This window comes from Epinephelus moara, chromosome 24 (assembly GCF_006386435.1).
Source record: "Epinephelus moara isolate mb chromosome 24, YSFRI_EMoa_1.0, whole genome shotgun sequence".
Taxonomy (NCBI): Eukaryota; Metazoa; Chordata; class Actinopteri; order Perciformes; family Serranidae; genus Epinephelus; species Epinephelus moara.
In genome coordinates, this window is record NC_065529.1 from 48,673,446 (window position 1) to 48,687,960 (window position 14,515).

A 14,515-nucleotide genomic window follows, 5' to 3' on the forward strand; every position below is an offset into this window, starting at 1 on the left:
GCTCCCAAATCAAAAATACATATTTTCCTCTCACCATTAGTGCTATGTATCAGTCGAGATTGATTTGGCGTGAGTTGCCAAGTGTTGGAAATAAGGTTGTAGTGATGTCTGCCTTTTCACGAATAAAATGGAACTCAATGCAGGGGTCGCGTTAACCGGATATTCTCGGTCACTGACCGTTTTTTTTACAGCAATGACCGGAAAATCTGAAGGCCGTCGGTCATTTTGACCGGTCGCAATTACCACCCCTGCCCACATGGTGGCGGAGTGCACAGTCAGTGGTTTAAGTGGCTGCCGTTTTCACACTGCAGAGAAAAAGTCATTCATCTGCTTCATGTAGCGTTGTTGAGCCCTGGACACACCAGACGCGTAGTGCCGCAGAAGTCCGCTTGACTGTCCACACAGGCAGCGCATTTCTCCTGCGCTCTCCGCGCCGGTTAAACATCGGCTCCACTCGTCTGTTCCCGTCAGTACTCGTTTTTTCATTTCAACAGGTCATTTTAAACATGGGTAACTCCATATTTTAATTGTTTTTTATAACATAATAAGTTAATTACAATTTGTCATTGCATGTCCATGTATTGAGCGTGTTGGATAAACACTGAATGAATAGGGCATATTGTTCTGACCATTTTATTAATGTAGGCCTAGTTACGTCTGTAGGCTCGGTGACACAAAATTAAAATTGTAATGAAGTGATTATGGTATTGAAAAATGTGTTCGGTTATGCACTGTTGTGTTATTTTAAATTATAAACACGTTATTTTCTCCTCACGTTCCTCAGTGCGTGCTGTTATTTTATTTTGAAAATTGCCCGGATTCTCTCGTCTTTTCTGTGTCCGACTTCCTGTTTGGTACGATCCGCTCTATCCAGCTTGACAGAAGCACTCGTGGCTCATGGCTCGCGTGAAAAATAGACCAGACACCGAACTGAAGCACTGCCTCCGCGGGCGCTCCGCTCTGCTCAGCGGCCTGCGTGGACAGTCAGATAGGTTAACATGGGCGCCGATTGAAAACTGCCTCCGCTGCTGGGCGCCGTGCTTCGGTTCCGCGTCCGGTGTGTCCAGAATGGCATGGGTGTGTGGATGTCTGTTCATCTTTTCGTTCATGTCCTTATTAATGCACACTTTATGACTTGCTTGTTGAATTTATTAAAAACGAACGAATGAAAACTAAATATCTTTGAATATCTTAAAGGAAAATTAAAATGACCGGTAAAAATAGATTATGACCGGATTTTTATGACCCTGTAGGTCAAAATGACCGGCAACGAAAAAGTCTAGCGCAACGTCTGACTCAATGGCACTTGGCTTGTGGTGCTCAAAGTGCCAAAAAAATACATTTAAAAATCTCAACAGCAAAGTCTCTTTCCACAAATCATGACCCGGTAACTCAAGATAATCCACAGACAGCAGTTTTATGTAGTTTCTACCAAACTACACCCGCCAACCATATCAGTCCTCATGGATGAGAGGCTCGTGCTAATGACACAGCAAGATGTAAACATAATTGCCGTCCTCCTCGGCTGAGCTGTGACGTTAGCTTGTTCATTGGTGCTAGGTGAGCTAGCAGCAGATGCACACTTTCTTCTGCGGGGTGATATGGTTGGTGAGTGCATTTTTTAAATGTATTTTTGGCACTCTGGTACAAGCCGAGTGCCATCTAGTTCCATTGTGTTGAAGAGAACGCAGACATCTCTACAGCTGATATCTCCAACACTCGGCAACTCACATCAAAACAATCTAGATTGATAAACAGCACTACAGGTAAGAGAGAAAATATGTATCTTTGATTTTGAGGTGAACTGTGCCTTCAAATCCTGTCTGGTTTAAAAGCCAGTTAAAATAAAACATAATATTATTTCAGTTTCAGGTCAAAGTGAAGAAAAGCACAAATGAAATGTTAGCAATAATGCTTGCCGGTAAAGCTGGTCCAAAAACTGTGATGTTTACAGCAGACAGCAGGGGTACTAATTTCACTGTTACCTTTCATTTTCTTTTCCAAATAACTTTCACTGATGTCCCCAGCATGGTGACACCGAAACTGTCACTATCTCTGTCAATGAAACTACAACTACAATACAAAAAGTACAACTACAACAATAAGTATCCTTTGATTTCCAGGTGTAACACGTATCTGATGGTTTTCATTTGAAACTGCACTGATACTGTTCTGCATGTTATATTTCAAAATCTTTAGTATCTCAGTACACTGCCCAGCCCTGTTTAATGGTGTAAGTGTTCTTTAAGCAACACATGAATTACAGCGTGCGACAGAGCCAGGTGTTAAACTCTGAAGGTGTTTGCAGCGTTTGTGTTTAGACATGTCTAATGGGGCTCAGAGCCGATTGGAGATGACTTCACAAAAATGTAACCTGACAAGATCAGACAAACTCAGTGGGGGAGTGAGTTCGTTTCTGATTCTCACATTTTTTTTTTGTTCTGGTGTTAATGTGCTGTTGATTCGAAGCTCTGAATACATTAGATCAACTATTGGTTGGGGATTATTGGCCTAGGATCAAAGAATAGTGTGACATTCGATCAAGTAAGATGGAGATTCTGAGTGTGTGGAGTCATCTGTACGAACACTGTGTGGTAAAGAAGTATGTGGATGCCTGAACACTGCACTCACATGTGGTTGGTAAACATCTCACTCCAAAAAAATGAAATAAAGCTCTATTAAAATTTATTGTTTCACAATGAAACACATTGTGTGTATTGTTGAGTCACAAAATTTGTGTTGTGCAACTGCATTTACTTCCTCATGAAACATTTGCAAAGCAGATTTTTTTTTTGTGTCCATCACGTTTGCAAACTTGCAGGTGGACTTTGCCACACCAGCACAAAGAACTTTAAATATATTTACGCTCTTTTCTCCTCTTGTAAGTTTTTTGCACTTTTCCAGGTTGGCCCAGGTAGTTTTTTCTCACACCTGCATCTGTCCTGACACTGGGATTATGTAGCTCTCATTACTGCTCAGGTGCTGTGGCCTGGTTACCTGAAATAAGTGAATGACAGATATAAGACTGCTCCGTAGTTCAGACGAAAAGAATGTGGATTGGAGATGGCTCTGAAAAACAAAGATACTGCACAGCTGTTTGAGGAATAAAATAAAATAAAATGGCCGATATGCAGGACAGCTTACTAAAGTAGCTCAGCAGTGTGATGGACGATATGCATAGTGCATATGCGAAACAGATGAGGAGCAAGACTGACCGCATTAAACCATCAGCATAAAAGTGCAGCACGTCACCTGCGTGATCGTACACGGGCTTCCACAAGCTTGTGCACAAAATACAAACAAGAAAGGGACCCACTCCCCAAGCCACTGCCCCATGGTGCTACTAGTGGTCAAAATCTCCACAGAGTATGTTTACTCTGCTGCCATAACAGTCTCCACTCTTCTCAGAAGTCTTTCCACCAGATTTTGGAACCTGCTACAAGGGATTGCTCCCATTCAGCCATAAGAGCATCAGTGAGGTCGAACACTGATGTTGGGTGATAAGGTCTGGCTACAGTCGGTATTCCAGTTCATCCCTGAGGTGTTGGATGGGTTGAGGTCAGAGGTCTGTGCAGCCTAGTCAAGTTCTTCCACACCAAACTGGGAAAAAATGTTCTTTATGGGCCTGTTTTTGTGCACAGGGACACTGACATGTTTAAACAGGAGAGGACCTTCTTCAAACTGTTGTCTAAAATGTCATTGTATGCTGTAACATTAGTGTTTGGCCCTTCATTAGGAACTGAGGGGTGTGCACAAACCTTGGGCCACATAACACGTTAAAAAAAATTTGAGTTTCAATGTTTTGGATCAAGTTAGGCACTCGGTATGTTGCAGTCTGGCTTTCCTCTTTGTTGTGTCTACACTTATTCTTGTAAAGTAGACTAAACTATTGTGTAAAATGTGATGATGATATGAAATGTGAATGATTCGACTAAAATCAGTCATCAGCTCCTCAGGGTGGAAAAAGAAGAGGAGGAAAATAAAAAGCTGCTCCAGTCATTTATAATTTCCCTCCGTTTTCCAACGACACAACGCCAGAGAGACAGAGAGAGAACTGTTCACCCTCCTACTAAACCCAGATTTTCCAGCTTCACTCTCCTCCTCATGGCTCATAATGTGGCCCTTTTAGAAAAGTTTGAAGGAGAGAGGAGAGTGTGTGTGTATTAATTCCTGCTGATTTCTCAAAGACTCCACAACGATAAGTTTTCAGTGTTTCCTCTTCTTCTGAATCGAATCTTCTTCTTCAAACAGAAATATATCACTTTCTGACCTCGTCACTTTTGATTAAATTAATTTTTTTCCTTCATGTTGACATGTATGACAGCGTGTTTGAACGTGGTTTTGTGAACCAGAATGATCAACCATTGAGGGGGCAGGGGCCCTTAAATTTGCCCCATATTGGATGACAATCCCTCCCAAAGACACAGATATCTTCTTCAAAAATAATCTTAACAGTGTGGTTGTCTAATTACCAAAATATCTGACAAATGTATCCTCAATTTCAATACTTTTAGGCAAAAATAAATAAGCATGCACATGAAAAATGGTAATAAAAAGACACAAACATGCCACTGTCCACTACTTGAAATGTTATACTGCATTAAAATCTTTTAACTTCTCTGCCAGTTATTTGATTTTTGTCCTCAAAACTTTAGATGCAATAGAAACACAATATTCTGTTTAATATTTCATAAACAAATGGGAAAACTGAAGTAATATTTGAAGTGAAACAGAAAATCATAGACCAGTATAAAGGCCAAAACACACTGCCGCCAAAAGGCGTGCGTCCAAACAGCTGGTCCTGTTATTTTTACTGATCAACCCCACACCAGTGGCAGCTAGACGCGCATTGCCGGTCGTGGTCGCGCCGCCCACGACACTTCATGCCACTGTCCTATTTCCAGCATCAAAGCCCCTGAACAGACACATTTTTTTAACCCACTTGCTCCAGGCTTGTACATCCCAGCTCCCATAGCAGCTCTTCTTCTCTGCTACTGTGACACACGCGAAAGAGAGACGCCTGAGGTGAGAAGAGAAGTTGAGCCGCCAAAGAATGGACGACAAGTACCAGTCTTTAAACTTCCACACTGCCCCTTATCCTGCATCACAACTAGACTGGTCACCATGGCAACATCTCTGGTCTGTAACAGTAACAGCCCTAAACTCACTCCTTCACTCTTTGTCTCTCTGTGTATTGATCCAGCTATTGATTAACTGACCAGTTGACCAGTCAATCAGGACGGAGCAACCGTCTCCTTGCCTCTGCAATCCGAAACACACACACACACACACACACACACACACACACACACACACACACACAGAGAGTTGACCTTAAGAAACCTCCATTATAACTAGTCAGCACTCAGTGGGCCGTCTTGTGATCTGTGTGTGTGTGTGTGTGTGTGTGTGTGTGTGTGTGTGCGTGCGCGCGCATGTGTTTCTGTCTGTGTGCTTTGAAAGCCCCATGATGCCAAAGACGTCAACTGTTCCTCGGTTGCCGGGGAAACCAGTCATGAGGAATCACCAGAGAACGAGACAAGAGGAACCTGCTTTCAAAATCAGCTGATTGTGACGAGATTTATGTCAAGTCTTTAGCACTGATGATGTTCTTATCATCACTCCTAAACATTATCACCGATGCCTGCAGTCATCTACAGATACAAGATATCTGTATTTGAGTGCTACAAGTACATTCTGTCAGTGCAATCATAGTCTGTGCTCTAGAGAAGCAGGAGCCAGAAATATGGTAAAACTTTTGCACTCTAATTCTGAAGGGTGAACCTACAAACCGAAGTCTTTGAGTTAAACTATTTGTGTGAATAGGAGGAAAAAAAGAGGACAAGATTTAGAGAGGAGAAACCCTAAAACGCATCACAGGGACAGAAGGAGGGAGGGATGGGAGCAGAGAGCAATCAGAGCTATCAGACAGTGTCGAGCCTTCGTCGCCGTTTACTGAAATATAACAGAATGAAGTCATCACATGTGATTTAATTTGATGCAAACTCAAGCTTGGGTAACCCAAAACACACAAACACACAGCCAGACAAAAGAACTTAGATCAGCAGCAGCAGTGAAAAGCAGAGAGAGAGACAGAGAGACACACTGACGCCTCACAACGGCTATTTACGGACGCTCGGATTGATCAGGAGTTGATCTGTATCAGGCAATCAATGCTCTCGTGGCTCGACAGATGGTGCTGAAATTTGGCACTTTGAAAAACTGATTATATAAGAGATAAAGCACATGAATATATCTTTCAAACAGCCACTGAAATAGCTTTTTAATTTCCAGATTAATTCCAAACGTACATGCAAGATATTTGCACAATTTACAGTTTATGCTACTTCTTACACACCAAAGATGTGACTTTGTAGGATGCAAAAAACTTGCTGTAATGACATTAAAATCAAGAAGGACAAATTTGTCATCTCTTCTCCAGCTAACTGGTCTGTATCCTATTCAGTGAATTATCTGAGTCGTCACCAGAGGCTGAAGTCACTCATACCAACAAAGGGCTTCAGATAAAGGTGGATTACAAGGACTGGACAGAACATTCATGTCATGAAAAACAAAATATCATCATCACTGCTGGAGCTCAGAGACTTCATTTTTGACAAGCAGTGCAACAACATTTATATACACCTATCAGCCAAATCATTCAAACCACTGACAGGTGAAGTGAATAACTTTGATTATTTTGTTCCAATGCATTGTTCTGCTGGGAAACCTTTGGTTCCTGCATTCATGTGGATACCACCTGACATGTTCCACCCACTCAAACACCATTGCAGACCAAGTACCCCCCCTCATGGCAACAGTACTCCCCAATGGCAGTGGCCCCCCAGCAGGATAACGCACCATGCCACACTGCAAACATGGCTCAGGAATGGCCCAAGGAATGTGACAAAGACCTCAAAGTGTCAACCTGGCCTCCAAATTCTCCAGATCCCAGTCTGAATGAGCATCTGTGGCACGTGCCATTAACCCACCTCACAACCCACTGGACTTAATGGATCTGCCGCCAACGCACTGGTGCCAGACACCGCAGGACACTCCCAGAGATCCTGTGTCCATGCCTCCACAGGTCAGAGCCAAGTCCGATCCAAGGAGGCCCCACCTTGGATTAGGGGTACATCTGGGGTACCGGCACATCACAAGAATCCTTGAGCAGATTGGGACCTGGGAAATTTAGAAGCCAGGTTGACACCTTGAGCTTTATGTCACGCTCCTCAGGTCATTTCTAAAGTGTTTCTGTAGTGTGGCATGCTGCTTTTTTCTGCTGGGGGGCCACTGCCATTGGGGAGTACTGTTGCCATGAGGGGGGGTACTTGGTCTGCAACGGTGTTTGAGTGGGTGGAACATGTCAGGTGGTATCCACATCAATACCAGAACCAACGGTTTCCCAACAGAGCAATGCATTGGAACAAAATGATCAAAGTTATTCACTTCACCTGTCAGTGGTTTGAATGATTTGGCTGATCAGTGTATATCTAAATTACAAAGTGCTATGATAGTCACTGCTGTTTTTAATGGCTAATTTCACATCAGGTCAAGGGAAAACAGTTGAAAATTAGCATTTTGTTTAACACTGGCATGTTTGCAGTGATGTTGACCAATGTGCATTGTCCCTAAAAATAATTAAATAACATAATAACTGTAGTTAGCTGCTTGTGAGCATGTTTATTCAATGATATTTAGTTATTCATTCATCTATTTTCACCTGCTTATCCAGGGCCAAGTTGTGGGGGAAGCAGGTTGACCAAAGTATTCCAGACATCCCTCCTCTACCCTGCAACGCTTTCCAGCTCCTCCTGGAGGATACTGAGGTATTCCAGGTTTCGATGAGATATATAATCCCTCCAATGTGTTTGGAGTCTACCCTGGAGCCTCCTACGAGTTGCACGTGCGTGGACGCACCTCTGATGGAAGGTGTTTAAGAGGCCATCTGATCAGGTGCTCGAACCATGGCCTCAGACTTGCAGGTACTGACTTTAATCCAGACCACTTTGCACTTGGCTGGAAACCACCACAGTGCATGCTGGGGGTCAAACCGGACACTTTCCTCCCCCAGCTGTGCCTTAAGATCCCGTCCTTGAAAATTACAAAAGGAATCGGTGACAAAGGATAACCCTGATGGAGGCCAACACCCACTGAATATGTGTTACACTCGAGGGCTGTACAGTCCAATAGAAAGAGGTATTAGGAGACACCGATTAGGAATTTCTCTTTAATTTCAGTAGTTTACCTGTTTGGCATTTTTTAGGTGCAATATGGTTCTGGGTGAGTTCAAGTACCGATGTTACTGTGCTGACACACCACGAGGAAGCTGTCAGAGTCAATAAGGCATACTCACTGATAAACTACAGCTGAAAGCCAGCAGACACTGAAATAGGTTCTGGCATGTTCACATAGAGAAACTCCCACGTGAGGGGTGTACTGTATCACCACTGAGATGCCTTTGAGCAAGGCTTTAGCATCCCAGCTGTCCCCCTGTCAGTCTGTTTATCCTGGTAAACAATCTTCAAACACAAAGCGTTTTCCACCGTCCAGATCACAGAAAGATAAGAACATGAGCATTACCGTGGCAACCAACCACAAAATCCACACATAAACCCACCAGACCAGTTCTGACACACACACACACACACACACACACACACACACACACACACACACAGTGTTCAGAATGTCACCTGCTCACTTTGACCTGGTAGTGAAGGGTGTTCCTGTTGGACACCTTCTTTTACTTTCGAAATAAAAGCTGGGACAGGGTGTTTTTTTTCAATCCCCGATCAGTTTCAAAATAATTTAAAAGTAGTTATTCGCTATAAATATAATCCAACTCTGTTGTCCAGATGTGTCCTGTTGCACCTTGCTAGACTAAAGCGGTTGACCATAAGTGCCAGGAAGCTGCAACAGCTGACCAAAATTCAGAGAGCTGACTCAGAAACGAGCTCACACGCGATCAGGAATGCACGCAATTACGAATCTGTGCCTGTGCACTCTTTTAGGTTGACTTTCAGACTGAGTAGCACTCAGATTTTGTTTTGTGCTCTCTCAAATCTTCTGTCATCAATATACATCCATAGATAGAGGAGGAGACAGCTGTCAAAACACACCACACAGGTGCACACAAACACACACACACAGAGGGAGAACAGTGGAATGAGCTCGGTCAACCAGCCATATTAGCTTTACACTGAGCTAACTGCTAACAGATGGTAACAGTCCCAAGTGAGGTTAACCTAGACAAGGTGCCAAATGGGACAAAACCAGGCCAGAACCAAGCAGGCTAAATCACAACAATCAAATCTGTTTTCTACCAATACTCAATCAATGATATCAAAGAATCAAGTCACGTAAATTAGACACAAAGACTTAAGACAGTGTGCCACAGCCTGGACGCACTACCCACATTCAAATGAATGGGAGTGGCATTTCTACTCTGGTCATCCCACGTCAACCCTTGGTTAAAACGATGGGACATCTACAGGTTGCTGGAAATGATACTAAGGGCTGCATCTTACAGTTGTTTTAACAGGTTTATCTGTAAATAAATAAATGCAAGTATCTAATTAAGTGATAAAAAAATAGTGAAAAATACTGAGAACCCAAGCTGACATCTTAAAATGTCTTTTTTTTGTCCAGCCAGCAGCCTGAAACTGAAAGGTATTCAATTTATAACTATATACAACAAAGAAAAGCAGCAAGTTCTCGTTTGAGAGGCTGGAACCGAAGAATGATTGTCCAGTTTGCTTCACAAATGAGTTCTTCTGTCGGCTGATTGATAACTGACAAACAGTCTCAGCAGTATTTGACTCCCTGCAGCAGCCAATGCTCGCATCAACAGCTGGGTTATCAGTGACCTTTGCGATCTTTATTGAATGTCATTTGTGATGGTGGTGATTTAGAAATATTCTGTCTAGATTTCCTTTTGAAGGCTGTGGATCAATTTTCTGTTGACCTGTAAAATGATTGTTTAACAATTTGTTTTAAGAGCCACATGACACAAAGGAGAAATGGGTTTGAGAGGTTCTACACTTCGAAAAAAAGGACACAATAAATCTGGCAATCTTACATTTTCTCCTCTCATACACACTCATTTTGGGAGCAAATTGGGATTCAGTGTCTTTCTCACAAACACTCTGACAATGAAGACTGGATTTTAACCACCAATACAAGAAATTATGACCAATCCACTCTACCACCTGAGCAGCAGCATCTTAAAGACCCCCTCGAGTGAAAATCTAGTTTATTACTTTGTTAAAATGACCATAAGGTGTTTTTATATGCTCCAGGACACATTGTGAGCAAACTAAGTAGTACATGCCACAGCTGAGCATTTCCCCCTTGGAACTGCAGTGTCCCAATGACAGGCTCAGTCTCTTTAGACATTTAATCGATGCCTACAGAGGTTTGAGGTTTGAATTTCGCTTTTGGCACCATAACCAGCTGTCAAATCTGATCTTGTTTGCAAAAAAGTCTTTCTCCATTCTGACTAAGAGCAGGACATACTCTGAACGAACAGAACGGACATGTTCACACTTTTGTTGTATGTATTTTAACTTGGGCTGTCAAACTAACATTTTAATTTCGATTAATTAATGACAGAAAAAATATCAAGTTAAAAAAATTAACGCTGATTAATCGCCTTTTTGGTGACCTCAAGCGTTATTGAAGGCCGCTGATTAATCGCCTTTTTGGTGACCTCAAGCGTTATTGAAGGCCGCAGTGGCTTTGTCACATGATGGAGGCAGACGAGACAACGCTGNTGTTGTATGTATTTTAACTTGGGCTGTCAAACTAACATTTTAATTTCAATTAATTAATGACAGAAAAAATATCACGTTAAAAAAATTAACGCTGATTAATCGCCTTTTTGGTGACCTCAAGCGTTATTGAAGGCCGCAGTGGCTTTGTCACATGATGGAGGCAGACGAGACAACGCTGCTTGGCCCCATGAACGGAACATTTATATTCAAAAAATGCCCAAATGGAACTGTTGATAGGAGCACTGTTCCATGCAATTTCTGCAGGAAGGAATTTTTGTACCACTGGAGAACTTCAAGCCTGAAATATCACCTCAACGCAAAGCATTTAGCAACGAACCACGAGGTCTGAGCTAGCACAGCCTCTGATGCTAGCGCTAGCAGCCAGCCTCGTCAAGCATCACTCAGCCAGGCGTTCAGAGGCAAACTGAGTCTACCTGTTACCAGCTAACTAACTCCCCGACACAATGGATTGCAATAGACTGCAGACCAGTTTGGGTGGTAGAGGACAGGGGGACAATTGTGTCCAAAATCTAGCAGCTTTACTCAAACACATCTGCCAAAACTCATTTGAATTGAAATTTGTTAAATACTTCCACAGCAAAAAGTGATGCACAAGCATGTGATTAATTAGATTTTTTTTTTTTTAATCGCTTGACCTGCCTGATTTTAATACATCCAGGATGCAGGCACATCCTAGTCCAGCCCCTTGCAAACATGAACAAATTCAAAATTGACATTAGTGGACCCTCACTGTTACACAGACACAGAAAATGTAAATTCAGCTTTAATAAGACACAGCATGCAGGTGAAGGGTTACAGTGCCTTGCTTGGGAGACACGTTGACAGTAAAGGACACTGTGGCTGCAGCAGACGTTAAGCCTGTGAACTTTCAACATGGTTTTATATATTTTAGCAACTATGACCTGCTGTCATTCACACACACAGGGAGCACATATTATGTAGGTATGAGACACTGTCGGTGCAGGTTTAACTGAGAGATAAACACATGCTGTGAGCGCTGACTGCTCTGTGTCTACGGCTGTACACTGCACAAACTTTCTCCTCTTGTTGAACTATACTGTATGTCTTGTGACATTCATGGTGATACCTTATGACGGTGAAACGTTTGCAGGCTTTGTTTATGCAGTGCCATGTGCTGCAGAATGTGATCTGCCTGAAGCCGTTTTGTTTCCACATTAATCTCGGTATGTAAAGGATTGTACGGTTATTGATCTGCAGTCTGCTCAGTCTCGGCCATTCGTAGTCTATGGGGCCAGTACAGGGTGTGTTTTATGTTTCTGTTTTTTTGGTGTTGTTTGCTAATGTGCATTACCTCTTTTTTTGGGAAACAAACAAGAATACTGAGACATGACAGAGCAGGTCTGCAGAGGTTTCCACGGAGGGGAGCGGCCATGATTCACCTCCAACACACACGCACACACGCATGCATGTTACTGGATTTCCTTTAAATACCAACTGACTTCTGTGTTACATAATCATACTGGTAGCTGATTGCCCCAGCACAGAGGCACTAGAGCTTAAAACACACGGGTATTCCCTGTCCCTCTCCTGCAGTGTTTTAGGAGTGCAATGCTAAATTCATGGAGTACTCTATTTATGTCCAAGGTTTTGGAATTGACCTTTCCCCTCAGACACACCCCTTAGTGACGATCCATCAAGCTGTCTGAGCTAGCATGGAGTCACTAACTACACCCTACCCTGCTTCTTTCAGGTTACCCTGCAGGCAGAAGGGTCTACAGTATGTGTTTGGAGGATATATCCAGAATGTCAAACTGACTCATCAGCAAAAACAGGTTAAAAAGATTAAGACAGAAGCTAAAGCCTAACGCACAGATCATAGTGTAACTGTGAACCCTGTCATCACCTGGTGATTGAAACAAAAGACAATTACATTAAAGAGAAAAATTGCTTCCCTTCATTGTTCCTGTAAAGCAGAGTAGGTCTTCATTCACTGTTACAATCACTAAAAAGCAAAAGCAGCACTTCTATTACAATCAGTATACTTTCAGTAGCTAGCTAGTTAACCCTACTCTTTTCAGGGTTTGATTTTGGAACGAGACGAAACATATATCTCCTTCCAACCTCTCCGGGTCACGAGCATCACAACTACACCTGCCCCAGACACAACGCTAAGCTTAAAATCCACAAGCCAGCCTGAAAATGAAGGAAATCTGAAATGATTGCATGAGAGTCTACGAAGCATGGCTGAATAGACGTAGTAGAAGCTCGTTGATACTGCGCTGTGATTGTCTGGACTGTGTTCAATGGGTGGGACTTAGTGAAGATCAATCACATGTTCAACTTTCATACATGGGTGTAATGTTTGTCATAACCATGAGGTGTACCCCCATACTTGTGGTTACTCTGATTGTTGTTCGATTCTGAACACAAAATTAAACAAGCGCATTTCCCACATTGTTGGAGTGCTCCTTCAGCCCTGAGAGCGCCCTGCTCTATGAAGTGTGTATGTGTGAATGTGAGTAACTTAATCCAGGGTAAAACGAGGCAGCTGCATGAGGTCTCACTCTGTCGCGTCACAGAGAGAGACAGGAAGACCAAGAGAAAGAAAAAAAAAAAGGAGGAAAATGAGACCCTGAACGAGCCAAAGTAACTTAGCATGGAGGCACAGAAAAGACAAACTGACAACAAGGAGAGAAAATGAGAAGACAGATTGGCCGGGCAATTTTCCTGGCCTATTTCATCCTCCAGTAGCACAATGTTTAATGGTTTCAACATTATAATGTCACACACACACACACACACACACACACACACAGCTCTACAGAGATCTAAGAGATGGAGCTAATTAGTTCCCTCATGATCTTGCTATTTATAATAAAAAGAGAGACCCAGTGAAATATCACACTGTAGGAAGGAAGAAACAGATAAAGAGGGAAAACATTTCCCTTGGTTCACTTACATGTCATCACACATCTACACACAAACGCATATATATCAAAACACACACACACACACACACACACACACACACACACACACAAAAACAAAGCTGATCTCAGATGGATTTTCCTCTTCGTGTGTTTGGCCCACAGGTCAGATGCATACTGCATGTGTCTGTATGTTACTGTGTGTACCTGCGTTTCTGTGTGTGTGTGTGTGTGTGTGTGTGTGTGTGTGTGTGTGTGTGTTTACCTCTGGTCCCTGTCGCCATGTCTGCCACCTTCTGAAAAGCATCCAGGAAGGCTCCGGTCACCACGATGGTCGTCCTGAATCAAACACAATCACCACACACGTTAACTGAATCCATCCAAACAAGATGTACGCTTTTTTACAAAACACACACCAAATACTGCAAATGTATTTAACATGCTACATAATACATATGATAAATATGCTATATGGTCCTGTTGATGAGGTGAACTGGAGGTGTCACATTATGCGTGTCATTAATATGGTTTTTCTGACGGCCAAAGTCAGTCCACTTTAGCTCTGCCAAGCCAAGTCGTGCTGACATGCATTTCCACTAAAGCCTCACAGCTGGGGGCAGTCGCTCTGCTGTGGTCCTGTTTGCTGGCCGGCCTGAGAAGGGCTAACCCCCCCCTCAAGAGCCCTGTCGTTGCAGGCAACAGATTGTCTCAAGTGCTGTATCATCACAGTCTGAAGCTCAGGAATATGTCGTCATACACAAGCCAGAGAGAGATGGGGATTTAAAGAGTTACAGCATCAGCCTCAGCAGTTCTGATGTTGTTTGTTCTGCT

The 14,515-nt window shown here is 42.8% G+C and overlaps 1 protein-coding gene across 2 annotated transcripts in view; it reads right to left on the minus strand.

The window, feature by feature from the left end:
* Window positions 1-14,515, minus strand: part of mtss1 (MTSS I-BAR domain containing 1) — a 75,718-nt gene that overhangs the window by 33,007 nt on the left and 28,196 nt on the right. For both annotated transcript variants that reach the window (XM_050037671.1, XM_050037670.1), the window contains exon 3: window positions 13,950-14,023. In XM_050037671.1, the coding sequence (XP_049893628.1) occupies window positions 13,950-14,023 (74 nt within the window). The remainder of the gene's footprint in view (window positions 1-13,949; window positions 14,024-14,515) is intronic.